Source organism: Phyllobates terribilis, unplaced genomic scaffold, assembly GCF_046119375.1.
Source record: "Phyllobates terribilis strain yellow unplaced genomic scaffold, ASM4611937v1 Scaffold_3__8_contigs__length_932513732, whole genome shotgun sequence".
NCBI classification, from domain to species: Eukaryota; Metazoa; Chordata; class Amphibia; order Anura; family Dendrobatidae; genus Phyllobates; species Phyllobates terribilis.
Window position 1 is genome coordinate 862160173 of NW_027362763.1, and position 27098 is coordinate 862187270.

The window sequence follows — 27098 nt, forward strand, 5'->3', positions numbered from 1 at the left end:
TAACCCCATAGTCAAAGTTAAAAGAAAACACAAACACCCAGAATAAAGTCCTTTAATTGAAATAAAGACACAATCCTTTATTGTTCTAAATTAAACCATACCTACTATCACGCCCATTCCAGCTGAAGCCAACGATCTCCTGCAATAAAAGAAAAATAATAAAGCAACATCATCCTTACCTTTCCATGGTTCCCACGACAGCTTCAGCTCTGCTACATTGAGATGACAGGCTGGACCGCAGCAGAACGCTGCCATCCAGCCTGTCATCCCGCAGACACTGAGAAGCGCAGGCATGCTTGCGCTCTGCAGTGTCTGGCTGTGACGGCATAAAGATGAGACGAGTTCATGTCCAATGAACTCAGCTCACCTCCTGCACGTCACTGACAGCGTGGGAGAATTCTCCTGCACTCAGCGCTTCAGCGTGAGAATTCTCCCACGCTGAAGCGCTGAGTGCAGGAGAATTTTCCCACGCTGTCAGTGACGTGCATAAGGTGAGCTCATGTCCAATGAACTCAGCTCACCTCCTGCACGTCAATGACAGCGTGGGAGAATTCTCCTGCACTCAGCGCTTCAGTGTGAGAATTCTCCCACGCTGAAGCGCTGAGTGCAGGAGAATTTTCCCACGCTGTCAGTGACGTGCATGAGGTGAGCCGAGTTCATTGGACATTAACTCGGCTCATCTGGATGCCCTCACAGAGAGACACTGTGGAGCGCAAGCAAGCCTGCGCTTCTCAGTGTCTGCGGGATGACAGGCTGGATGACAGCGTTCTGCTGCGGTCCAGCCTGTCATCTCGATGTAGCAGAGCTGAAGCTGTCATGGGAACCATGGAAAGGTAAGGATGATGTTGCTTTATTATTTTTCTTTTATTTCAGGAGATCGTTGGCTTCAGCTGGAATGGGCGTGACGGTAAGTATGGTTTAATTTAGAACAATAAAGAATTGTGTGTTTATTTCAATTAAAGGACTTTTTTCTGGGTGTTTGTGTTTTTTTTAAATACTTTACTAGAAATTCATGGTGGTCATGTCTAATATTGGCGTGACCCCATGAATTTTGGGCTTAGGGCCAGCTGATAATGCCAAGCTGGCCCTAACCCCTTTATTACCCAGTGAGCCACCGCATCAGGGCCCTGGATGAGTTGGGTACAGCGCCAGAAGATGGCGCTTCTATGAACGCGCCATTTTCCGGGGTGGCTGCGGACTGCAATTTGCAGCGGGGGTGGCCCAGAAAGCTTGGGCCTCCCTGCGCTGCGGATTCCAGCCCCCAGCTGCCTAGTTGTACCTGGCTGGACACAAAAACAGGGCGAAGCCCCACGTCAATTTTCTTTAAATTATTTCATGAAATAATTAAGAAAAAAAGGGCTTCCCTATATTGTTGTGTCCGGCCAGGTACAAATAGGCAGCTGGTGGTTGGGGGCAGCCCGTTCCTGCCTGCTGCACCTGACTGGACACAAATATAGTGCGAAGCCCCACGTCAATTTTTTTTTAATTATTTCATGAATTTCATGAAATAATTAAAAAAAAAATACGTGGGGCTTCGCCCTATTTTTGTGTCCAGCCAGGTACAACTAGGCAGCTGGGGGCTGGAATCTGCAGCGCAGGGAGGCCCAAGCTTTCTGGGCCACCCCCGCTGCAAATTGCAGTCCGCAGCCACCCCGGAAAATGGCGCGTTCATAGAAGCGCCATCTTCTGGCGCTGTACCCAACTCATCCAGGGCCCTGGTGCGGTGGCTCACTGGGTAATAAAGGGGTTAGGGCCAGCTTGGTATTATCAGCTGGCCCCAAGCCCAAAATTCATGGGGTCACGCCAGTATTAGACATGACCGCCATGAATTTCTAGTAAAGTATTTAAAAAAAACACAACACCCAGAATAAAGTCCTTTAATTGAAATAAACACACAATTCTTTATTGTTCTAAATTAAACTATACTTGCCATCACGCCCATTCCAGCTGAAGCCAACGATCTCCTGCAATAAAAGAAAAATAATAAACCAACCTCATCCTTACCTTTCCATGGTTCCCACGACAGCTTCAGCTCTGCTACATCGAGATGACAGGCTGGACCGCAGCAGAACGCTGCCATCCAGCCTGTCATGCCGCAGACACTGAGAAGAGCAGGCATGCTTGCGCTCCTCAGTGTCTCGCTGTGACGGCATCCAGATGAGCCGAGGTCATGTCCAATGAACTCGGCTCACCTCATGCACGTCACTGACAGCGTGGGAAAATTCTCACGCTGAAGTGCTGAATGCAGGAGAATTCTCCCACGCTGTCAGTGACGTGCATGAGGTGAGCTCATGTCCAATGAACTCAGCTCACCTCATGCACCTCACTGACAGCGTGGGAAAATTCTCCTGCACTCAGCGCTTCAGCGTGAGAATTCTCCCACGCTGTAAGTGACGTGCATGAGGTGAGCTGAGTTCATTGGACATGACCTCGGCTCATCTTTATGCCGTCACAGAGAGACAATGTGGAGCGCAAGCAAGCCTGCTCTTCTCAGTGTCTGCGGGATGACAGGCTGGATGGCGGCGTTCTGCTGCGGTCCAGCCTGTCATCTCGATGTAGCAGAGCTGAAGCTGTCGTGGGAACCATGGAAAGGTAAGGATGAGGTTGCTTTATTATTTTATTTTTATTACAGGAGATCGTTGGCTTCAGCTGGAATGGGCGTGATGGTAAGTATGGTTTAATTTAGAACAATAAAGAATTGTGTCTTTATTTCAATTAAAGGACTTTATTCTGGGTGTTTGTGTTTTTTTTAACTTTGACTATGGGGTTAGTAATGGGGGTGTCTTATAGACGCCTCTCCATTACTAACCTGGGCTTGATGTCAGCTGGCATTATAAGCTGACATCAACCCCAGCCCTATTACCCCCTGCCACCGCACCAGGGCAGCGTGGAAGAGCGAGGCTAAGTGCCAGAATTGGCGCATCCTATGAATGCGCCATTTCTGGGGCGGCTGACGGCTGGTGTTTCTAGCCTGGGAGGGGGCCAATATTCATGGCTCCCTTCCTGGGCTATTAATATCAGCCCCCAGCTGTCTGCCTAGCCTTTGCTAGCTATTAAATTAGGGGGGACCCCATGTCATTTTTTTGGGGGGGTCCCCCATTTTAATAGCTAGTAAAGGCTAGGTATTCAGCTGGGGGCTGATATTAGTAGCCTGGGAAGCTCCGTGGGTATTACCCCCTTCCCAGGCTTCAAACATCTGCCCCAGCTGTCTGCTTAACCTCCGCTAGAGCCTAAAATTAAGGGGAACCCCACGCCAATTTTTTTAATAATAAATCCTTTATTTTAATACTAAATGACAAGTACAGTAATCAACACTGTCACTGTACTTCATATATATGTGACTGACATGTTTCTATCTATCTAATCTATGTGTGAAACTCTATTCTGTCTGTTATAAATTGTCGGGTACAGATGCTGAATTGCCGGCCGGCTTTCTTAAAGAGACGGTGCATGAAAACACTATTATTTTTTTTAATAAATCCTTTACACTAAATGACAAGTACAGTAATCAACACTGTCACTGAACTTCATATATATGTGACTGACATGTTTCTATCTATCTAATCTATGTGTGATTCTCTATTCCTTCTATTCTAAATTGTCGGGTACCGCTGCTGAATTGCCGGCCGGCTTTTTTAAAGAGACGGTGCATGAAAACACTATTATTTTTTTTGATAAATCCTTTACGCTAAATGACAAGTACAGTAAGCAGCACTTTCACTGTACTTCGTATATATGTGGCTGACATGTTTATATCTATCTAATCTATGTGTGAAGCTCTATTCTTTCAGTTCTAAATTGTCGGGTACCGGTGTATGCCGCTGATGAATTGCCGGCTTTTCATGTTTCACTGTTGGCACTGTTCCCATCGATTTGGGCAATCACTGTAATGCCACAACCACCATGGCTGTGGCATTACAGTGAGTGGCAGGCAATCCCTGCATGATTGGTGCTCTAAATAGCACCAGACATGCAGGACACGCTTTTGGTTCACGAACAGTTATCGAACATAACCTCGAACAGCCGAATTTTTTGCAAATCGTTCGGGTTCGTCGAACAACTCGAACACCGCCCAAAACAGCTCGAATTTGAGATTGGCGAACAGTTCTAGTCGAACACCGCTCATCTCTACTAATAACATCAGCCCTCAGCCGCCCCAGAAATGGTGCATCCATTAGATACGCCAATTCTGGCCCTTTGCCTCAGCTCTTCCAACTTTCTCTGGTGCGTTGGCAAGTGAGGTAATGGTTTTGGGGTTGATGTCAGCTGTTTTATGTTTTCTGACATCAACCCCAGGGGTTAGCAATGGAGAGGCTTCTATAAGGCACCCCCATTACTAACCCCGTAAGTTTAAGTTAAAAAATACACTCAGAGCAAAGTCCTTTATTTGAACAAAACACTTCCCGACCCACTTTTACCCATTTACTAAGATCCAAATAAAAATAAAAAACCAAAGTAATCCTCAACTCTCCGCTGATAATCCATAAAGATGATGTCCCACGACGAACCCCAGCTTTGCTGCATCCGGATGGTGTGTTGCGCGGTGGCATGATTCGACCACTCATTACGCCAGCCAAACACACTGACAGTAGCGTGAGAACTGGCCTGAAGTGACTGGCGGTGATATCAGTAAGGTGACCGGAGTTCATGGGCTATGAACTGCATTACCCTTACTGACGTCAGCGCTCACTGTGTTGAACAGTTCAAAAATATGTAGTTTGCCCACCTGTTTTGGATCCCATTGAAAAGCAAAACCGATAGAAATGAACTGGCGTTTAAATTGGCTTACATGCAGTGTGTAGGAGAATGTTCACACTGGCCATTAAACAGACCAAACCTAAGATAGAAATAAAATGTACATATACCCTGCTATAAGTAAGTAAAAAGCAATAGTGCAGATAAATAACATAGGGTTCTTTAGTAAACACTGTTTTTGATAAAAAAAAACATAAAAGCCATCCAACCAGCGCTAAGGTGTACCCAGTCGGGACAGTCCTAACAGCGTTTACTAAGTACCCTATGTTATTTATATGCACTATTGCTTTTTACTTATGGCAGGGTATATGTTCATTTTGTTTCTATCTTAGTTTTGATTCAGTTTAAAAGCTAAGTGGGATGTGTTTGGATCATGCCAAAATTAATGCCCAATTTTTTTCAACAGGTATTTACACCAAATATATTTTCTTTTCTTTAAGGTTCTTAATTGAAATACATGATGGCAGAGCATAACTATAAAGGCATGCTGATAAGACACTGTGACACATCTGGGCTGCGCTTTAACTTTCAAATGTCCACAACAGGACCACCTCATAACCCCAGGTACAGAGGATTTTTTCACTTACTGTAAGAAATGGGGGATATCTTTATTTATTCTTTTTTTTTTACAGTGGGTACGGAAAGTATTCAGACCCCTTCACTTTTTGTTTCATTGCAGCCATTTGGTAAATTCTAAAAAATTTATTTTTTTCTCATTAATGTACACTCTGCACCCCATCTTGACTGAAAAAAAATGTAGAAATTTTTGCCAATTTATTAAAAAAGAAAAAATGAAATATCACATGGTCATAAGTATTCAGACCCTTTGCTCAGTATTGAGTAGAAGAACCCTTTTGAGCTAGTACAGCAATGAGTCTTCTTGGGAATGATGCAACAAGTTTTTCATACCTGGATTTGGGGATCCTCTGCCATTCTTCCTTGCAGATCCTCTCCAGTTCCGTCAGGTTGGATGGTGAACGTTGGTGGACAGCCATTTTCAGGTGTCTCCAAAGATGCTCAATTGGGTTTAGGTCAGGGCTCTTGCTGGGCTAGTCAAGAATGGTCACAGAGTTGTTTTGAAGCCACTCCTTTGCTATTTTAGCTGTGTGCTTAGGGTCATTGTCTTGTTGGAAGGTGAACCTTCGGCCAAGTCTGAGGTCCAGAGCACTCTGGAAGAGGTTTTCATCCAGGATATCTCTGTAATTGGCCGCATTCATGTTTCCTTCAATTGCAACCAGTTGTCCTGTCCCTGCAGCTGAAAAACACCCCCATAGCATGATGCTGCCACCACCATGTTTTACTGTTGGGATTGTATTGGGCAGGTGATGAGCAGTGCCTGGTTTTCTCCACACATACCGCTTAGAATTATCACCAAAAAGTTCTATCTTCGTCTCATCAGACCTGAGAACCTTATTTCTGATAGTCTGGGAGTCCTTCATGTGTTTTTGAGCAAAATCTATGCGGGCTTTCATATGTCTTGCACTGAGGAGAGGCTTCCATCGGGCCACTCTGCCATAAAGGCCTGATTGGTGGAGGGCTGCAGTTATAGTTGACTTTGTGGAACTCTCTCCCATCTCCCTACTGCATCTCTGGAGCTCAGCCACAGTGATCTTGGGGTTCTTCTTTACCTCTCTCACCAAGACTCTTCTCCCACGATTGCTCAGTTGGCTGGACGGCCAGGTCTAGGAAGACTTCTGGTGGTCCCAAACTTCTTCCGTTTAAGGATTATGGAGGCCACTGTGCTCTTAGGAACATTGAGTAATGCAGAAATTCTTTTGTAACCTTGGTCAGATCTGTGCCTTGCCACAATTCTGTCTCTGAGCTCCTTGGGCCGTTCCTTTGAGCTCATGATTCTCATTTGGTTTGACATGCCCTGTGAGCTGTGAGGTCTTATATAGACTGGTGTGTGCCTTTCCAAATCAATTCCTATCAGTTTAATTAAACACAGCTGGAGTCCAATGAAGGAGTAGAACCATCTCAAGGAGGATGACATGGAAATGGACAGCATGTGACTTAAATATGAGTGTCTGAGCAAAGGGTCTGAATACTTATGACCATGTGATATTTCAGTTTTTCTTTTTTAATAAATTTGCAAAAAGTTCTACATTTCTGTTTTTTTCAGTCAAGATGGGGTGCAGAATGTACTTTAATGAGAAAAAAAATGAACTTGTTAGAATTTACCAAATGGCTGCAATGAAACAAAGAGTGAAAATTTTAAAGGGGTCTGAATACTTTCCGTACCCACTGTATAATGTTGAAATAAATATATGGATTTTTCCTTTTTCTTTTTAGATTTACTGCCTGTGTGTTTGTAAATGGAGAAAAATGTGGAGAAGCAGAGGACAAAACTAAAAAGGCAGCTGAGAACCATGCATGCAAAATGGCTTTCCTCTCACTACAAAACCAAGACCAGGTAAACAGAGTGTATCAATTTTTTAAAGGGCAGTCTGCTTTTGACAATCTTTTTCTATTAAAGAGTTGGTCTCTTCTTTCTATGTTCCTTTCATATGAACTAACTGCCACAGTAGAGCTCTATTCTTAATGAGCTGCTCTCCTGGTTACATGTCAGATTCTCCCTGCCTTCCTGACTCCGGAATCTAACGTGACATCACGATCATGTTACTTTTCATGCTGTGAGGTGCCGGGCCCCACACACACTGTTCTATACCCTTATAATATGTACAGTCCAGCTCTTTTTGCTGACCTATATCATTAGGCTTCGCTCACCAAAAACAGCCGGCTATTATGGATTCTTATTACGTCTCTGTTCATCCACAGGTGAACACACATAAGATAAAACCGCAGTCAAAACCCTGCCCATCTGCAGCTAGCCAATGAAAGATAGTTGGGCGGAGTTTTGGCTGTCAAACACCGTTATTTTACCCCCAGTGAATTCAGAAACTGCATGTGGCTCTCACTGGTTTGCCTGCTCCCATTGTTCACAGAAGGGAGGCGGCTCTTTGTGCCAGATCGGTTGTGAACGACCCATCACTAATGTACAGCATCATCCTCCTATATACATCTTTCTCTCCCCATCAGTCGTCAGTAATGGGTGATCAGGTGATAAACCTTATTACCTTGTCTGGTGTTCTTTTGCTTTGTTTGCTACTTGTATCAAGGTGAAGCTGGGGGTGGCATGGGAGGTTAAAGGCAAGGGATTTTCTCACTTCTGGCTTGCAGGCTAGCACAAGGGCTGAAGGCAAGTGTAGTCAGAAGGGATCAGAGGATCTGAAGAGGGAGTGATGGCTGTAAAAACGTGCGTGGGACAGGAAGTAAAGCAGAAAGGCATAAAACATGAACTTTGGTAGTAAAAGGGTTTTTTATTTGCATTATTCTTAGTGGATCACCTCTTTAAAGGGAAGCTGTTAGTAGGATCAATCCTCCTAAGCCGTCTATAGGGGCATGCAGGACATAGAAAGTTGAATAAAATAATTCCTTGATATTTGCGATCTGATGTCTTATTCTAGAGAAATACACATTTTTCATAATATGTAACTGAGCTGTTAACCCCTTTACCACCCAAGGTGGTTTGCACGTTAATGACCAGGCCAATTTTTACAATTCTGACCACTGTCACTTTATGAGGTAATTACTCTGGAACGCTTCAACGGATTCCCCTGATTCTGAGATTGTTTTTTCGTGACATATTGTACTTCATGATAGTGTTAAAATTTCTTCGATATAACTTGCTTTTATTTCTGAAAAGAACGGAAATTTGGTGAAAATTTAAAAAATTTCACAATTTTCAAACTTTCAATTTCCATACCCTTAAATCAGAGAGATATGTCACACAAAATAGTTAATAAATAACATTTCCCACATATCTACTTTACATCAGCACAATTTTGGATCTAGAATTTTACAACAAAATTTACCAAACCATTTTTTTAATATCCACGTCACATTTGAAGTCACTTTGAGGGGTCTTTATGACAGAAAATACTCAAAAGTAACACCATTCTAAAAACTGCACCCCTCAAGGTGCTCAAAACCACATTCACGAAGTTTATTAACCTTTCACGTGCTTCACAGCAATTAATCGAACGTGAAAGGAAAAAATTAATATTTAACTTTTTTCACTAAAATTTTACTTTAGACCCCAATTTTTTTATTTTCACAAGGGTAATAGGAGAAATTGATCCCCAAAAGTTGTTGTGCAATTTCTCCTGAGTACGCTGATACCCCATATGTGGGGGAAAGGGCTCGGAAGGGAAGGAGCGCCATTTGATGTTTTCAATGCAAAAGTCGCTGGAACTGACAGCGGACCCCATGTCGCGTTTGCAGAGCCCCTGATGTGCCTAAACAGTGGAAACCCCCCACATGTGACCCCATTTTGGAAACTAGACCCCTTAAGGAACTTATTTAGATGTGTGGTGAGCACTTTGAACCCCCAAGTGTTTAGCAAAAGTTTATGACGTAGAGCCGTGAAAAAAAAAATCTTTTTTTTTCCACAAAAACAATTTTTTAGCCGCAATTTTTTTATTTTCATGAGGGTACCAGGAGAAATTGGACCCCAAAAGTTGTTGTGAAATTTCTCCTGAGTACACTGATAGCCCAAACAATGGCTTTCCCCCACATATAGGGTAACGTCAGTGCTCGGAAGTGAAGGAGTGATGCTTTGGAATGCAGACTTTGATGGAATGGTCTGTGGGCGTCATGTCACTTTCTCGGAGCCCCTGATGTGCCTAAACAATGGAGATGCCCAAACAAGTGCCCCCCTTTTGGAAACCAGACCCCTAATGAATTTATCTAGATATGTGGTGAGCACATTGAACCCCCAGGTGCTTCACAGAAAATTATAACATTTACTTGTGAAAATAAAAAACAACAAAATTTTTTCCATAAAAATGTTAAAAAAAATATTTTCACAAGGGTAACAGGAGAAAGTGGACCTCAAAATCTGTTGTCCAATTCGTCCTGAGTATGCGGATACCCCATGTGTTGGAGAAAACTACTGTTTGGGCGCACGTCAGGGCTTGGAAGGGAAGGAGTGACGCTTTGGAATGCAGACTTTGAAAGAATGGTCTGCGGGCATCATGTCAGGTTCTCAGATCCCCTGATGTGCCTAAACAGTGGAAATGCCCAATAAGTGTCCCCTTTTTGGAAGTGATACCTGATTTTTGAATTTTATAATGTAGTGTCATACGTCAGTTGTGTAGGACAACCTGACGAACACTACACAACTGACGTTGGACAACCTGACAAACACATTGTCAGTTGTGTAGTGTTCGTCAGGTTGTCATACGTCAGAAATTAATTTAGTAGTCCATGGAAGTATGGTACCTTTTGAAGCATTCTTTCATGCACAGGCCAGGTTTGTCGGGGCAGGTGTCGCATTGGTAAGTGGTGTCCTTGCGTATTTCCCTTTTATAACACACTCTGCACTTCTTTTGTGACTTACTTTTTTTCCGCTGTGAGGGATCTGCCCCGGGAAATGCTGGCCTGGTACAATTCGAGGTCCTTCAGTTCCGGAAGTACTGGGGCCTGCTCCGTCACTGCTGCCAAATATCAGGAACTTGATCACTTCCTCCTCCAACTGAAGGTACGACGCAGAAGTTTGGCCTGCACATCGTGACAGAAGGAAAGCGTTGTGCATTGCCATCTGAACGATGTGCACGGCCAGCTTCTTTTACCACCCTCTGGCCTTTCTCAAAGCACTGTACAGCTGGATGACTTGATCAGAGAGATCAACTCCCCCCATGTACTTGTTGTACCCCACTACACAGTCTGGTTTGACAACCTGTGTAGTGGAACCTCATACAGTGCTGAGGGTGCTGCCATCACCATGTATGGTGGTCAAGAAAAGGACATCCCTCTTGTTCTTGTACTTGACCACCAGAAGGTGGGCGCTACATTGGGTTTTGCTCTCACCCCTTCTGAGCAGCTGCCCAATTAGCGTCTTTGGAAGGCCTCTCTGATTTTTGCGGATAGTACCGCAGGCTGTGGTACGTCGCGCAGAGAGGGACTTGAAGAGAGGGACACTGGTATAAAAGGTATCCACGTACAGGTGATAACCTTTATCCAGCAGTGGGTGCACCAAGTCCCACACAATTTTCCCACTCACTCCCAGAACAGGGGGGCATTCAGGGGGTTCAATCCAGGAGTCCTTCCCTTCATAAAATCTACCCTGAGGTACTCTCACAAAGTTTATATAGCTTGATTCCGTACCTGGCCCTCTTACTGGGCAGGTACTGACGGAATCCAAGCCGCCCCTTAAAAGCGATTAAGGACTCATCCACGCAGATGTCCTTTTGGGGCATGTACACTTCAGCAAACTTGCTGGGTTTGGGGGTCTTCCAAGCCTCTGGTGTGTATTTGCATATGGTCACCTATGGTTTACCCTGTTATTTCTATGGGGATATAAGTGCAATAACTTGTTTTCTGATGTATTCCTCTGACGGATATTACCACAGGTCACTTTCTAGTGGACAGAGCATAGATACTAGTGGGATCAATGGTATGAGTATGATTCTGTCTTGCACTGTTAATGTTTGACATGGATAAGATGTGCCATGCTGTATCTTTTTTGAGTGTTTAAGCCATTTTGTATTTTTTCTCTTGGTGGTGACATTTCTTGAGGTTCAGCCAATACAAATCCATGTTATTTGGTTTGAGCATTATGCTTTTTAAATGTTTTTAACTCATGTTTGTCTAGTTCAGTGTTTCATAAAATTCATTCTAAATTTATATGGTTTGGTGATCCCCGTTTATACCTACTGCTTATATATTTTGATCATGGGTTTCTGTACGTGACAGGTTGAGCATCATAGTATATCATTTTAGGTGGTGCCCTCCGCTCTCTTTTCCTCTGATGTGGTGCAAAGGACGAGATCAGAGATGGACTTGCCAAAGTCCTCTCTGTTCTTCTTTCAGCAGCAACAGGATCAGCAGCAGGAGCAGGCTCTGGACCAGGATCAGCAGCAGACCTGAGCAGGAGCTGGAGACCGGAGCCTGGAGACCCAAGCAGGAACCTGGAGCCTGGAGCCCCAAGCAGGAGCCTGGAGCCCCAAGCAGGAGCCTGGAGCCCCAAGCAGGGGCCTGGAGCCCCAAGCAGAAGCCTGGAGCCCCAAGCAGGAGCCTGGAGCCTGGAGACCCAAGCAGGAGCCTGGAGACCCAAGCAGGAGCCTGGAGCCTGGAGACCCAAGCAGGAGCCTGGAGCCTTGAGCCTGGAGACAAGAGACTGGAGCCTTGAGCCTGGAGACAAGAGACTGGAGCCTGGAGACCAGAGCAAGAGACTGGAGCCTGGAGACCAGAGCAAGAGACTGGAGCCTGGAGACCAGAGCAAGAGACTGGAGCCTGGAGACCAGAGCAAGAGACTGGAGCCTGGAGACCAGAGCAAGAGACTGGAGCCTGGAGACCAGAGCAAGAGACTGGAGCCTGGAGACCAGAGCAAGAGACTGGAGCCTGGAGACCGGAGCAAGAGACTGGAGCCTGGAGACCAGAGCAAGAGACTGGAGACCAGAGCAAGAGACTGGAGCCTGGAGACCAGAGCAAGAGACTGGAGACTGGAGACCGGAGCAAGAGACTGGAGCCTGGAGACCGGAGCAAGAGACTGGAGCCTGGAGACCAGAGCAAGAGACTGGAGCCTGGAGACCGGAGCAAGAGACTGGAGCCTGGAGACCAGAGCAAGAGACTGGAGACCAGAGCAAGAGACTGGAGCCTGGAGACCAGAGCAAGAGACTGGAGCCTGGAGACCGGAGCAAGAGACTGGAGCCTGGAGACCGGAGCAAGAGACTGGGGCCTGGAGACTGGAGCCTGGAGACCAGAGCAAGAGACTGGAGCCTGGAGACCAGAGCAAGAGACTGGAGCCTGGAGACCAGAGCAAGAGACTGGAGCCTGGAGACCAGAGCAAGAGACTGGAGACCAGAGCAAGAGACTGGAGCCTGGAGACCAGAGCAAGAGACTGGAGACTGGAGACCAGAGCAAGAGACTGGAGACTGGAGCCTGGAGACCAGAGCAAGAGACTGGAGACTGGAGCCTGGAGACCAGAGCAAGAGACTGGAGACTGGAGCCTGGAGACCAGAGCAAGAGACTGGAGACTGGAGCCTGGAGACCAGAGCAAGAGACTGGAGACTGGAGCCTGGAGACCAGAGCAAGAGACTGGAGACTGGAGCCTGGAGACCAGAGCAAGAGACTGGAGCCTGGAGACCAGAGCAAGAGACTGGAGCCTGGAGACCAGAGCAAGAGACTGGAGACTGGAGCCTGGAGACCAGAGCAAGAGACTGGAGCCTGGAGACCAGAGCAAGAGACTGGAGACTGGAGCCTGGAGACCAGAGCAAGAGACTGGAGACTGGAGCCTGGAGACCAGAGCAAGAGACTGGAGACTGGAGCCTGGAGACCAGAGCAAGAGACTGGAGACTGGAGCCTGGAGACTGGAGACTGGAGACCAGAGCAAGAGACTGGAGACTGGAGCCTGGAGACCAGAGCAAGAGACTGGAGACTGGAGCCTGGAGACCAGAGCAAGAGACTGGAGACTGGAGCCTGGAGACCAGAGCAAGAGACTGGAGACTGGAGCCTGGAGACCAGAGCAAGAGACTGGAGACTGGAGCCTGGAGACCAGAGCAAGAGACTGGAGCCTGGAGACCAGAGCAAGAGACTGGATCCTGGAGACCAGAGCAAGAGACTGGAGCCTGGAGACCAGAGCAAGAGACTGGAGCCTGGAGACCAGAGCAAGAGACTGGAGCCTGGAGACCAGAGCAAGAGACTGGGGCCTGGAGACCGGAGCCATGAGCCTGGAGACTGGAGCAGAAGCCTGGAGCAGGTGGAAGAAGATCTTGTGGTGTCACAAATGCTGTGGCATCACAAGGCCCAGCACAGAGAGATCCGCAGTGTGACCGCTCTGTAGAAATCCTCACCAAGTGTGAGGAGCTGCAGGGCGGTCACAGGGGGGTGATAGGGTGGTGACAGGCACAAGTGTGAGGAGCTGCAGGGCGGTCACAGGGGGGTGATAGGGTGGTGACAGGCAGGTCACAGGCCGGTCACCTCCCGGTCAGGCACTCTGATTGGTGCGATCGATGATGAAATCGATCGCACCAATCAGAGATGGCTGGGGCCTGGGCAACATCACAGAGGGTCACAGAAAGGTGACACCGCCCTGTGACCACCCTGTCACCTGTGTTCAGGTACTCTGATTGGAGCGATCGATGTCATCATCGATCGCTCCAATCAGAGCTGTCTGGGGCCTCTGATCATATCACAGGGGGTCATGGGGCGGTGACAGGCAGGTCACAAGCCGGTCACCGCCCGGTCACTTTGTGATGGGTGCAATCGATGTAATCGACGATCGCACCGATCATAGCGGTTTGGGGCCAGGGCTGGGGTCTCCTAGCAACAGCCTAGGGTCGGTGCTCTTAGGAGCACCGATCCTAGGCTGCACATCACTGTTTCTGGCAATCTGATTGCCGGAAACAGTGAGAAATGCTGTGATTGACTGTTCAGAATTGAACAGCCAATCACAGCGATCGTGGGTGCGGGTGGGCGGTGACACCTCCCCGGGATAACGGCGCCATCTACCCTGAGGTAAGATAGCGCCGGAAATTTAGTGCGATCACCGCGACCGAAGTCGCGGTGCCGCATTACAGATAGGGCATACTAATATGTATCAGGCTCTTAAGTCCCAGGGCACAGATACGTATTAGTACGCCCTGGGCTACAAAGGGGTTAAAAGGGTTATCCAGGCTTTGGGTTCAAGGCTGCAGTCACTCTATGTGACTGCAGAATTCTGAATCCTCAAGCGCTCGTTGTCAGGATTCTCTGGTGCTGGCGCTGGGAGTGGGTGGACGATTTGCATACACATCCAACTAGATGTGTCTGGTCTCGCTCAATTCACTTGTATTGAGTGAGGCCACACACATGTAGTTGGCATGTGACCGCATGTATGCAATTTCACATACTTGCAGTCATGCGCCCGCCCACTCTTGGTGAAGACACACCGGAGGATCCTGCCAGCGTGCACTGCAGACTTGAACCCCAAGCTTGGATAACCCCTTTAAGAGCTATGGGCCTAATACAGATTTCCATGAGAATCTGCCTCAAGGGCTAATTTTAAATGAAAGGGGGCGTTACTAGTGTTATGTTATAGCTGACAGTCTGCTGTCATGTTCTTACTGCAGAGCTGTGTGTGATTACAACTAATACAGCAAAGCATTACAAACACGTATGCATAGTTCTTCAGCTTCCATCTCACAGGCAGCCAATGTAGGGGAAGAGCAGAACTGCAGAGCTAACACCATTGTGAGAAGAGAGCTGTAGCTGCAAATGTGTTTGTAATGAGACAAAGTTCAACTCGGCTGTACTGTGTAAGTTGTAATCATGTACAACTCTGCAACCTGAGCTGACAGCACTGTGAGTGGACAGCTGCAGCTGCAAAGGTGTTTGTAGCTAAACAAAGCTCAGCTGTGCTGAACAGTGTTAGTTATACAGAGCGATTAGGAGAGCAGACTGTCAGTCATTATATGTCTTACACTGGTAACTCCCCCTTTCATTTTCATTGAATGCTGAACTCTTTATAACCCTGTCTACACCAATCAGTAGTGTGCGTGGGGTTATACAGAGCTCAGCATTCAGAGAACTGGAAGATCTGCAGCAGAGAAAACAGTTTTTAGTTAAAACTTCAGCAATCATCGGGGGCATGGCCTGGCTGGACATGTGAGTGGAAGTATGCTAGAAGATCTCCTGGGATAAGCAGCCTGCCGAAGGATCCACTGGGCCCCTAACTTCATAAAAAGCGGTATTACTCCTTGTATACACGCCCTAGCACTTACCGGTGTGCATAGGAGGAGCGATCGTGGCCGGAGGAGCAGCAGCAAGATGACAGGGAGCAGCAGCAGGAGGGAATGGAGGCATCCAAGATGGTTCAGGCTCCTCTGCAGCAGGTAACAGAACAGGGAAGTCAGTGGCTGCAGGCACAGCACTGAGGCTGGTTGGCTGTGCTAGAAATCCAGATACTGGAGCTTGCACTGGCAATGAGGCACATATACAGATCATGGAAGTGTCTAATTGTTTCTCTGTGCTCTCAGAGGAATTCAATAACTGCTGATAATGACTTTCCAAATTCCTGTGCCCTGCAGCCTCAGTCAGAAATCACTGCTTCCCACCATAATACAGCTCAGGATAGTGAGCCCATGATTAAGGAGGTGTTTATGGCTGTAACACAGTATGGATCTGCTTTAGCCTCACTTAGCAGTCAGATGGGAGAGATTAAAGAGGAACTTTCTTTTATGAGGCAAGGGCTACAAAAGGTTAACGACAGCAGCAGAGGGCAGAATCAGTGATCTAGAGCAGGGGTCTCAAACTCGGCTAAGTATATGGGCCGCACATAGAAAAAATGTGAATTTGAAGGGCCGCATTCTTTGCTGGATGATATGAAAATTTTAATGCTACCATATTGTTTTTTCTATACTCCTTTTGGATCATTTTTTGAACATTTTTGGCTTTTTTATTTAATTCTTTTTCATGGCATTCATTTTATGGGCTATAGTACAGTTTTATAGTTTTTACAAGTTTACAGTTTTACAGTTTTTACAATTTTTATTTGCTTTGTGTGTCCCCTAATTGGCCACATACGGTGATTTTTTTTCTTACAATTTGCACCATAAAGTAATTCTAACCAACTTCTTATAGTAATGTCCCCATCTTGTGGTAATGTCCCCATCCTTGTCCACATCTTGTAGTAATGTCCCCCATCTTGGTCCTCATTTTGTAGTAATGTCTCCCATCCTGGTCCCCATTTTTCAGTAATGTGATCCTGGTCCCCATCTTGTAGTAATGGCTCATCATGGTCCCCATCTTGTAGTAATGGCTCATCCTGGTCCCCATCTTGCAGTAATGTGCCCATCCTGGTCCCCATCTTGTAGTAATGGCTCATCATGATCCCCATCTTGTAGTAATGGCTCATCTTGGTCCCCATCTTGCAGTAATGTGCCCATCCTGGTCCCCATCTTGAAGTAATGGCTCATCATGGTCCCCATCTTGTAGTAATGTGCCCATCCTGGTCCCCATCTTGTATTAATGTGCCATCATGGTCCCCATCTTGTAGCAATGGCTCATCATGGTCCCCATCTTGTAGAAATGTGCCCATCCTGGTCCCCATCTTGCAGTAATGTGCCCATCCTTGTCCCCATCTTGTAGTAATGGCTCGTCATGGTCCCCATCTTGTAGTAATGTGCTCATCCTGGTCCCCATCTTGTAGTAATGGCTCATCATGGTCCCCATCTTGTAGTAATGTGCCCATCCTAGTCCCCATCTTGTAGTAATGTGCCCATCCTAGTCCCCATCTTGTAGTAATGTGCCCATCCTGGTCCCCATCTTGTAGTAATGTGCCCCATCCTGGTCCCCATTTTTTATTAACGTGCCCATCCTGGTTCCCATCTTGTAGTAATGTGCCCCATCCTGGTCCCCATCTTTTAGTAATGTGCCCATCCTGGTCCCCATCTTGTAGTAATGTGCCCATCCTGGTCCCCATCTTGTAGTAATGTGCCCATCCTGGTCCCCATCTTGTAGTAATGTGTCCATCCTGTTCCCCATCTTGTAGTAATGTGCCCATCCTGGTCCCCCTCTTGTAGTAATGTGCCCATCCTGGTCCCCATCTTGTAGTAATGTGCCCATCCTGGTCCCCATCTTGTAGTAATGTGCCCATCCTGGTCCCCATCTTGTAGTAATGTGCCAATCCTGGTCCCCATCTTGTAGTAATGTGCCCATCCTGGTCCCCCTCTTGTAGTAATGTGTCCATCCTGGTCCCCATCTTGTAGTAATGTGCCCACCTCGTCCCCACTTTGTAGTAATGTGCTCATTCTGGTCCTCATCTTGTAGTAATGTGCCCATCCTTGTCTCCATCTTGTAGTAATGGCTCACCCTGGTCCCCATCTTGTAGTAATGTGCCCCTCTTGGTCCCCATCTTGTAGTAATGAGCACATCCAGATCCCCATCTTGTAGTAATGGCTCACCCTGGTCCCCACCTTGTAGTAATGTGCTCATTCTGGTCCTCATCTTGTAGTAATGTGCCCATCCTAGTCCCCATCTTGTAGTAATGGATCACCCTGGTCCCCATCTTGTAGTAATGTGCCCATCCTGGTCCCCATCTTGCAGTAATGGCCCATGCTGATTCCTAACTTGTAGAACATTCAACTGAAAAGAATCACTGACTTTGGTGGCCCTCAGGACCAGGCCGCAATCATTACGGGGGTTCCAGTGCCTGCGGGCCGCATTAAGCTGCCTCAGGGGCCGCGTGTTTGAGACCCCTGATCTAGAGGATAAACAGCTACAGATAATACAGGACTGCCACAGACATGGACAACAGATCATTGCCCTATTGGCTAAAACAGATGATTTGGAGAAAAGACTCAGGCGAAATAATATAAGAGTGATTGGTGTCCCTGAAAAAACTGAGAGCAATAATCCTAATGAGTACTTTGAGACATGGTTAAGTTCTTTGTTTGGGACTGATTGCCTGTCTGCCCTCTTTGCTGTGGAAAGGACACACAGGGTGCCAACCCGGCCATTGCCACCAAGGACTCCTCCACATCCAGTATTAATAAAGCTGTTGCACTACAAAGGCAGAGATGCCATTCTTAAGACTGCCCATGATAAACGGGACATTTCTATTAATGGCCAAAGAATTTCCTGTTTTCCGGATTGCTCCATTAAAGTTTCAAAACGTAGGGCACAGTTTCTTGATGTAAAACTTCAACAATCATCAAAGTAAATAACACATCGCTGGAATCAGGGTCTCTGTGCTTGTGTATATATCATCTAAAATATATTTTTGTTTTCTGTTTATTTTGCAGCCTCAGACAGTAGGTAACTCTGCTTCCCCAGCCAGTCCTGCAGTATCGAATATAAGGTAATTCAGACAATGTTTAAAGCAGGGCTGTGGAGTCGGAATCGGTATAAAATGGACCGACTCCAACTCCTAAAATATATAATAAATTAGGTACAGTAGTTCAATGCAGTTTGTGGGGAATATTTTTTCATAAGAATTTGGGAAAGTTGTGAAATGTCTTATAAATGTCTGTCCTATTCCTGATCTAAGGGTCTAGACTTTTAGCTGAGATGAATCTGTGCTACAGTAAATTTATCACTTAACCATGAGCCATGTATGAGGGAGTCAGAGTCGTGAAGCCGGAGTTGGAGTCGGTGTCATGGAAATTGAGGAGTCGGAGCCCTGGTTTAAAGAGTTATTCCCATATCTAGAAGTTCTTATCTATCCATAGGATATGTGATAACTTGCTGATTGGTGGGGATCCAACCTCGGACCTTTACATATACCGAGAATGAACATCTGCAAAGCCCTGTCTCTATAGGATTGCTGGAGAAAGCTGAGTAAGGGTATGTGCCCACGATCAGTAATAGCAGCGGTTTGGGCGCAGCTCACCTGCGCTGTGTCCAAATGGCTCCGTTCTACATTAGAAGCACAGTGGATGGGATTTATAGAAATCTCATGCCCACTCTGCTTTTATTGAACGTTGCGTAAACTCACCCGCGGTTCGGGAGATGCTAGTCTCCACTGCGTAGTTTCACCCATAGCTATTCATTAGATGCGTTAGATCTGCATGGTTCAATGAACACACGTGTATTTAACTGCGTGATTTGCACACAGCATTTTGTACGCATCGAAAATATGCTGTGTCCAAAACGCTGCTATTTCCTGATCGTGGGCACCTAGCCTCAAGCATTCAGTTTTTTCCTGCCGTCACACAAAGCCCCGTTCTCGGGATTGATGGGAGTCTCAGAGTTCGGACGTTTGCTCATCAGTACGTTATCACCTATTCCATGAGTACGTAATAACTTCTTAAGATAGGAATAACCATTTAATTACTGCAGTCTTGCAAATTCTGCAAAGAGCAATCAGTAGTGTTGCTCGTAGGAAGTATAGTTTTTAAATATAATTTACAAGACAGGAAGATATGCAGAATATGTTGTCTCTATCTAAGAAATGTGAAATTATTCAAAAATAAATATAGTATCTGTAAAGAGGCAATTGCCAGTACCTTTTATCTAGTAATCTATATGTATTTTAGCATAAGCTGAATTATTACCTCTTATTATTTACATTATCTTTTTATTAGTTATTTCTGTGTTAGTGTGATATTTCTTTTCATTATCTTCTCAATGAAAGGGAACCTTTCAGATCTTGTAGAGTGTCCCCACAGCTACTATGGTGGTATGGGTACAGATTTCTTTAATAGATTTTATGTAACTTACTCATGCTCATGTGATTGAAGAATGTTATGTTATCCTGCGGCTTGACATGTGAAAATAAGGCAGGACTAGTCAGTGCGGCATCTTTTCCTCCCTGATTAGTTCTGCCTTAGATCATGAAATCACAGCTTTTTGGGCGTAATTACCAGCCTGCATAATGGTAAGACTGTAATACAAGCTGTCAATCACGCCCTGGGTATTAGAAGATCCAGCAGTAATTTGGGGGAACAGATGCCACACTTGGCTAGTCCTGCATAATATTCATATGCGACTGCACAGTAAAAACTTATCCTTCAATCACTGCAGTATTAGTATGGCACAATCACCACAGATGAAAAATGTGCACAATAGTAGCGGTGGGGACCCTCAAGGGATCCTACAGGTTTCCCTTACCTGTAAATTACATGCCACATTTTTATATTAATTTATATTTTCACTTTTGGAAGGTAGTAAGCAGTTTTGTTGCACTGTGTTTTTACCTTCTCATCTTTTTTAATGAAAATATAAAATTGTTGCTATAATTTATTGCTATTTGTTTTCACAGACCTGAACCTAGTCCATCCCCAGTTAATGGAGCTGCCAGCAACAATGTGGTATGCCACCCCATTTTTAACTGCACATCATTTTATATACTTTATTTTTTTTGCATTTCAGTTTTCTTTTCATAATATAATAAAATTAATTTCATTTAACAAATGTTTATTTCCTCTTTGATTTTGTTCTGCTGCTCAGTCAGAAATTTTCTTGGAAACATTCTAGTGCACTTGCTTATCTAATTAATTATCCCTTTGCCCCTAATTAGAGCCCCACACAGATAGCTGCGGCCAAAAGATGGTTCGACTGATCATTTTGCCACTAGCTGTATCTCCCGACTCCACTATATCCTCTCATTTGCTGAGCGCTCTTGTGTTATCTACCAGCCAGTCACAGACCAAGTCCTCTGATGGCGGCTTATCTCACGAAGAACAAAAGTATTGATAATCCAAAATCAGACATGTCAGGTCCTTGTCTTTTCAGATATTACAGGTCAACGGAGAGTCAGGAGGCCCCGATGTATATTAGACTGTTGGCAGAGCCCGCCAATATTAGTGGCTTTGGCCCTCTTTAGTATAATATACAGTAGATGGGGGCTTTAAGCTGCTTACATTTCCCAGCTTACAGATCATGGCAGTAATCAAAGTGGTCGTGCCACCATATAACATTCTGGTAATGCTGCAGACATTTTGTAAATGAACACTTTTTACATTTAAATATCTTAAAGGAAGTCCCATTTGAAGTTGAATAACTTTGATGTTTAGCCTGGTGTTCCCCCAGAGTTAGTATTACTGGGCGCTATGTCCATCCGTCTAATGCTCCATATGCAGTTCCTTCATCCAGCTGACTTAGAACTGATTTACGCGGCAAAGCTTCTTAAAGGTTTGGTCCAAAACCTTTAATGTCTATATAATGTCATAATCTAATCTCTAATATACGTTAATTAAAAATTCTGTATTGTTCCCTCACTACATTATCTAATTGCTTTTATTTATGTTTTTAACCTACTTCCTGTTTGATGACGCTTTGTTTGAGAGCCCCCAGTGCACTCTGCAATACTCAAACGAGACCTCATGTGAGGGCATTGGCTGTGGTCACTTCCACAGCCTCTGTCCCCACCCTGAAATGGAGCATCATTAGTGATGTCTGTTTCAGTGGCTGGGCTAGTCCCTGCTCTACTGAGAATGTGTCAGTTGTCCATTCAGACGTATTCTCTGTAGAATCTTGTAACTGTGCAATTTTCTTTGAAATACACAGTGACAGTGCGCTCCGTCACCTGATCTGATGAGAAGCGACGCGCCAACAAGAGAGTGCACTGTCTGTGCACATTACAAGGAGATAACCTGGCGAGCAGAGATCAACCCCTCCCCCGCAAGTGACACTGGGTAATCTCCGTACAATGTGCACTGACAGTGAGCTCTGTTGCTGGTTTGTCAGCTCTCATCAGAGCCGGCGAGGGAGCGGACGGTCACTGTGCATTAAAAAGAATATTGCACAGTGACAAGATATTAAACGTCAGATCCTATACTGAGCATACGTTGCAATTGACAACTGATGCATGCTCATTATAGTAGGGACTAGCCCGGCCCTTAAAACATACATCACTGATGATGCTTGTATCAAAGTCTCTTAGTGAGAGCTGGAAGAGCCTGGAAAATAGTGTAGATAATTCTTCAAAGCAGAGAATGATGTTTATTCAAGGTACGCGGCAAAACAGTTCAAAATGCAGGCAGGGAAAATACACTCACACTCGACACTCGCAGGTGTCTAGATAAGCAAAACAGCATTGGGATATCTGGCGATGGTCTGGCCATGGTGTGGCCTTGGCAGTGGACTGCCTGTAGACTGGCGATAGAATGGCCCCGAACAACCGTATCAGAGCCTTTTTATGCATAGCTTAAACAAAGGAACTACATATTGCGGCAAAAGGCGTATACATGATAAAATCATACTGCAGGGAAGACGTGCATTTTAGAACAACAATGTGATAATGCAACATGACAATATTTATGAGTATTTTTACCAAACTCCATTAGAATCTATAAATCCCCAAGTCCTTACTTAAGTAATGACAGCTTCCTAATAATTCTCGACATTGACAACTGTATTGTCCTAATTTCCATACCACAATTACAATGACACTACACTGTGTTCCAAATTATTATGCAAATAATATTTTCTCAGATTTTCCCAAATTACCTATATGAATTGCAGTCATTGTAATTTTCCAGTCAAATAACTATTAGAGTACAATTGAAAGGTTTTTGTACAAACTGCCTATGATAACAGTATATTTTTAAAAAAATAAAAAACTCAAACTGCACTCAAAATGCATGTTCCAAATTATTATGCACAGCAGAGTTTTCAACCTTTTCATTTTAATAAAGAACAAAAAAATGGTCATTTTTGCAATTATAAGCATTAGCAGGTTATTACAAACTGAAATCAAACAGTTTTCACCTCAAAACTTTATTCTAGGTGATGTTACATTTGCACATAGGACCCCTTGTTCGAAAGGAGCTTCTGAACTCTCTCGTCCATTGAATTTGTCAGGTTTTGGATGGTTTCTGCTTCAATTGTTTTGCATGAGGACAGAATACCCTCCCAGAGCTGTTGCTTAGATGTGAACTGCCTCCCGCCATCATAGACACTCCTTTTGTTGATGCTCCAGAGGTTCTCAATGGGGTTGAGGTCAGGGGAGCATGGGGGCCACACCATAAGTTTGTCCCCTTTTATGCCCACTCCATCCATCTGGACCATCGAACTGTTTTGTTCACCGATGAGTGATGTGCAACGCTCGATGGTCCAGATGGATGGAGTGGAGGATGGCTGGTTGATGGACACCCCATGCAAACACGGCTACGGCGCCAACAAGGAGGAGGTGGAGTAATGTTTTGGGCTGGAATCATGGGGAGAGATATTGTCGGCCCCTTTAGGATCCCTGAAGGGGTAAAGATGAACTCCATAATGTATGTTGAGTTTCTCAAACAGAACTTCCTGCCATGGTTCAAGAAGAAGAACCGTGTATTCCGCAGCAAGATCATTTTCATGCATGATAATGCACCGTCTCATGCTGCACATAACACATCTGCATCTCTGGCTGCTATGGGCATAAAAGGGGACAAACTTATGGTGTGGCCCCCATGCTCCCCTGTCCCCTGACCTCAACCCCATTGAAAACCTCTGGAGCATCAACAAAAGGAGTGTCTATGATGGCGGGAGGCAGTTCACATCTAAGCAACAGCTCTGGGAGGGTATTCTGTCCTCATGCAAAACAATTGAAGCAGAAACCATCCAAAACCTGAAAAATTCAATGGACGAGAGAGTTCAGAAGCTCCTTTCGGACAAGCGGTCCTATGTGCAACCCTCTGATGGCCCGCGCTGTCCTGCTCAATCTGTTCTCCCTCGCCGGCTACTTTGAATTGAAAGACCTGCCGACGTCAGCGTCACGTGACCCGTCACATGACTCTGACCTCAGCGCAGGTCCTTCAACTCACTGCAAAGTGCCGGGAACCAAGCAGGAGCGCTGCGCGGGCCTACAGAAGGTAAGTATACATTTATTTTTTATTTTATTCTTTTTTTACAGCTTTTTTAATGGTACCTGGGTGTGGATGAGACTCTCCTCTCCTCCACACCTGGGTACCATCCGCACATTAGAACGCGCCAATAGCGCAAGTACAAATGCAGTCTTGCGGAATTGGCGCGTTCTAATGCAAGTCAATGGCGGCGAAAACGCCGCGTTTACGCAAAATTAATTGACATGCTGCGGATTTTTGAGGGCAGCGTTTACACTGCGGAAAAATCCGCATCATGGGCACAGCACATGCGGATTTCAATTGGGGAACATTGCTGCCCTTCTACCATGCGTTTTTCATGCGTTTCCGCAACTGCAAAAACGCCGCGGAAACGCATTAAAAACGCATCGTGTGAACTCAGCCTTAAGGTATATTAGAAAACAGATTAAATTATGACATTAAATAAATAGAAATTTAAGATCAAAGTAGTTTCAGACCACCCCTTTAAGTGCATGCATATAGATACTCACAGCATGTCATCAGGGCAGGAGCTTCTCCTTTTCTTGCCCACCATAGCAAATAGAAAAAAACAACAAATAGCAAACATGTACATTTTAAGTAAGAGTAGTTTGTGGAGGATTTTATGATAAACATATCACACTCCTCCTGCCCCCTCCATTACATCGTAAGCTGAGTGACTTGTCTTAATCGCTGCTGCCAGTGCAGAGCGCAGCAGTTGTAATGAGTTCATCATAGGTTATTACGCTCCGCACAGGCAGTGACCAAGATGACATAGCTTTTTCATTATACTGCTTTGTCATCTCCGTTGCTGACTAGGCAGAGCTCTGCAACCCATGACAAACTCATTATAATTGCTACGCTATTCACTGACAGAAAACTACACCACAATATTGTATTCAAGTAAAATAATTATTTATTGGTTACAGAATTAAAATCAGAAAAAGAATAAAAGCAACAGGTGGAAAAACAAGGCAGGTTACAGGTAGTATCTGCCACAATACTGGTTGCAGTGATATATACAGTACAGACCAAAAGTTTGGACACACCTTCTCATTTAAAGATTTTTCTGTATTTTCATGACTGAAAATTGTAGATTCACACTGAAGGCATCAAAACTATGAACTAACACATGTGGAATTATATACTTAACAAAAAAGTGTGAAACAAATGAAAATATGTGTTATATTCTAGGTTCTTCAAAGTAGCCCCCTTTTGCTTTGATGACTGCTTTGCACACTCTTGGCATTCTCTTGATGATCTTCAAGAGGTAGTCACCAGAAATGGTCTTCCAACAATCTTGAAGGAGTTCCCAGAGATGCTTAGCACTTGTTGGCCCTTTTGCCTTCACTCTGCCGTCCAGCTCACCCCAAACCATCTCGATTGGGTTCAGGTCTGGTGACTGTGGAGTCCAGGTCATCTGGTGTAGCACCCCATCACTCTCTCTCTTGGTCAAATAGCCCTTACATAGCCTGGAGGTGTGTTTGGGGTCATTTTCCTTTTGAAAAATAAATGATGGTCCAACTAAACACAAACCGGATGGAATAGCATGCCGCTGCAAGATGCTGTGGTAGCCATGCTGGTTCAGTATGCCTTCAGTTTTGAATAAATCCCCAACAGTGTCACCAGCAAAGCACCCCCACACCATCACACCTCCTCCTCCATAGTAGCACAGTAATATGTAGATAGGAGTAACTTGCATACCGCAACAATCAGAAAGAGTGGTGTCCACGCAGCCTGGTCCCTATTGGTACCATTTTTTCTGATTGTTGTGGTATGCAAGTTACTATTACCGTGCTACTATGCACTGCCACTTTAACAATACATTGCTACTTCAGCTAGTATATCCTTTGCCTATCTGCTGCTATCATGCATTGTCACTTTAGCAGTTTATTGGCATATTAATTATTACACCTTTTGTCTTACTTATTGACACCATCGACCTCCTGTCATTTCTTTTTCGCAATTTGCACTTTCACTTTAAGAGTACACTGCTACTCTATGGTATATATCTTTACCCTATTCATTACCTTTTTATTTTAGCACCATGCACTGTCACTTTATCAGTGCACTCCATACTTGACATCAATACACTACCACCCATGGATCATTGTATTTGTCACTTATATTAGATTGTAGACTATACATATAGGCAGGCACTGCCACTTTTATTCATATTGTCTAGGAACTATGTCTATGTACTGTATTGTTTATTCTGTGATGGCAAACTGAAATCTATTTTTTTCTGCTTTGTTGGAGTAATTTTGCTATTTTTCTTAAACTGAAGTGTACTATTACGATATATAATATATCTCGCCGCAACCAGTATTGTGGCAGATACTATCTGTCACCTGCCTTGTTTTTCCACCTGTTGCTTTTATCCTTTTTTTGATTTTAATTCTGTAACCAATTAATAATTATTTTACTAGAATACAATATTGTTGTGTAGTTTTCTGTAGGTATACTATGTAATTCATGACTACACAATGGTTTCTATTACCCTATTCTTTGTGTATTTGAGCTATTCACTGACAGCAGCAATTGAACGAAGAAGCCACTTTCTGTTTTACTGCCTCCGCTCCCCAAATCTCTTCCCACAGCTCCCCAGTTGTGTCTTCCTCCCTCATATTTCTTCACTGTTGCCTGTCAGTCCTCCCACAGCTCCCTGCCTATTCGTTCAAGTGCATTTTTGTGAGAAACGAGACAGACCCCTGCAGGGACACTTGCTGGGAGGGCTTTCCAAGCTTAAAAAAGCGTCCTTTAATAAAAAATAACATACTAACATTATAATTATCTTTACATTTTGATGCTTTTTTTTAACCCTAAGTAGAATTAGGTCTATGGCTAGGGTAATGGATAGGATTAAGACTAGGGTTCGGGCTTGGATTATGAATAGCCATAGGACTAGGGTTAGTGAAAGGATTGAGGCCAACATACACATTAGACTAATGTCAGCCAATATCAGCTGGATTGTCCGATGTTGTAATTGTATGGGGGCCTCCCAACTCATACTCCACAGATGGTACCGATTGAGAGAAGGATCCGGCATGTCAAATTTCCAACAGCTGATCCTTTTCT

At 44.9% G+C, this 27098-nt stretch overlaps 1 protein-coding gene across 3 annotated transcripts in view; it reads left to right on the forward strand.

Moving 5' to 3' along the window:
* The window catches only part of LOC141257725 (interferon-induced, double-stranded RNA-activated protein kinase-like), a 151110-nt gene that overhangs the window by 21776 nt on the left and 102236 nt on the right, over positions 1-27098 (forward strand). For all 3 annotated transcript variants that reach the window (XM_073672621.1, XM_073672622.1, XM_073672624.1), the window contains exons 2-5: positions 5196-5319; positions 7048-7168; positions 18540-18595; positions 20498-20546. In XM_073672621.1, the coding sequence (XP_073528722.1) occupies positions 5213-5319; positions 7048-7168; positions 18540-18595; positions 20498-20546 (333 nt within the window). In that variant the 5' untranslated portion in view covers positions 5196-5212. The remainder of the gene's footprint in view (positions 1-5195; positions 5320-7047; positions 7169-18539; positions 18596-20497; positions 20547-27098) is intronic.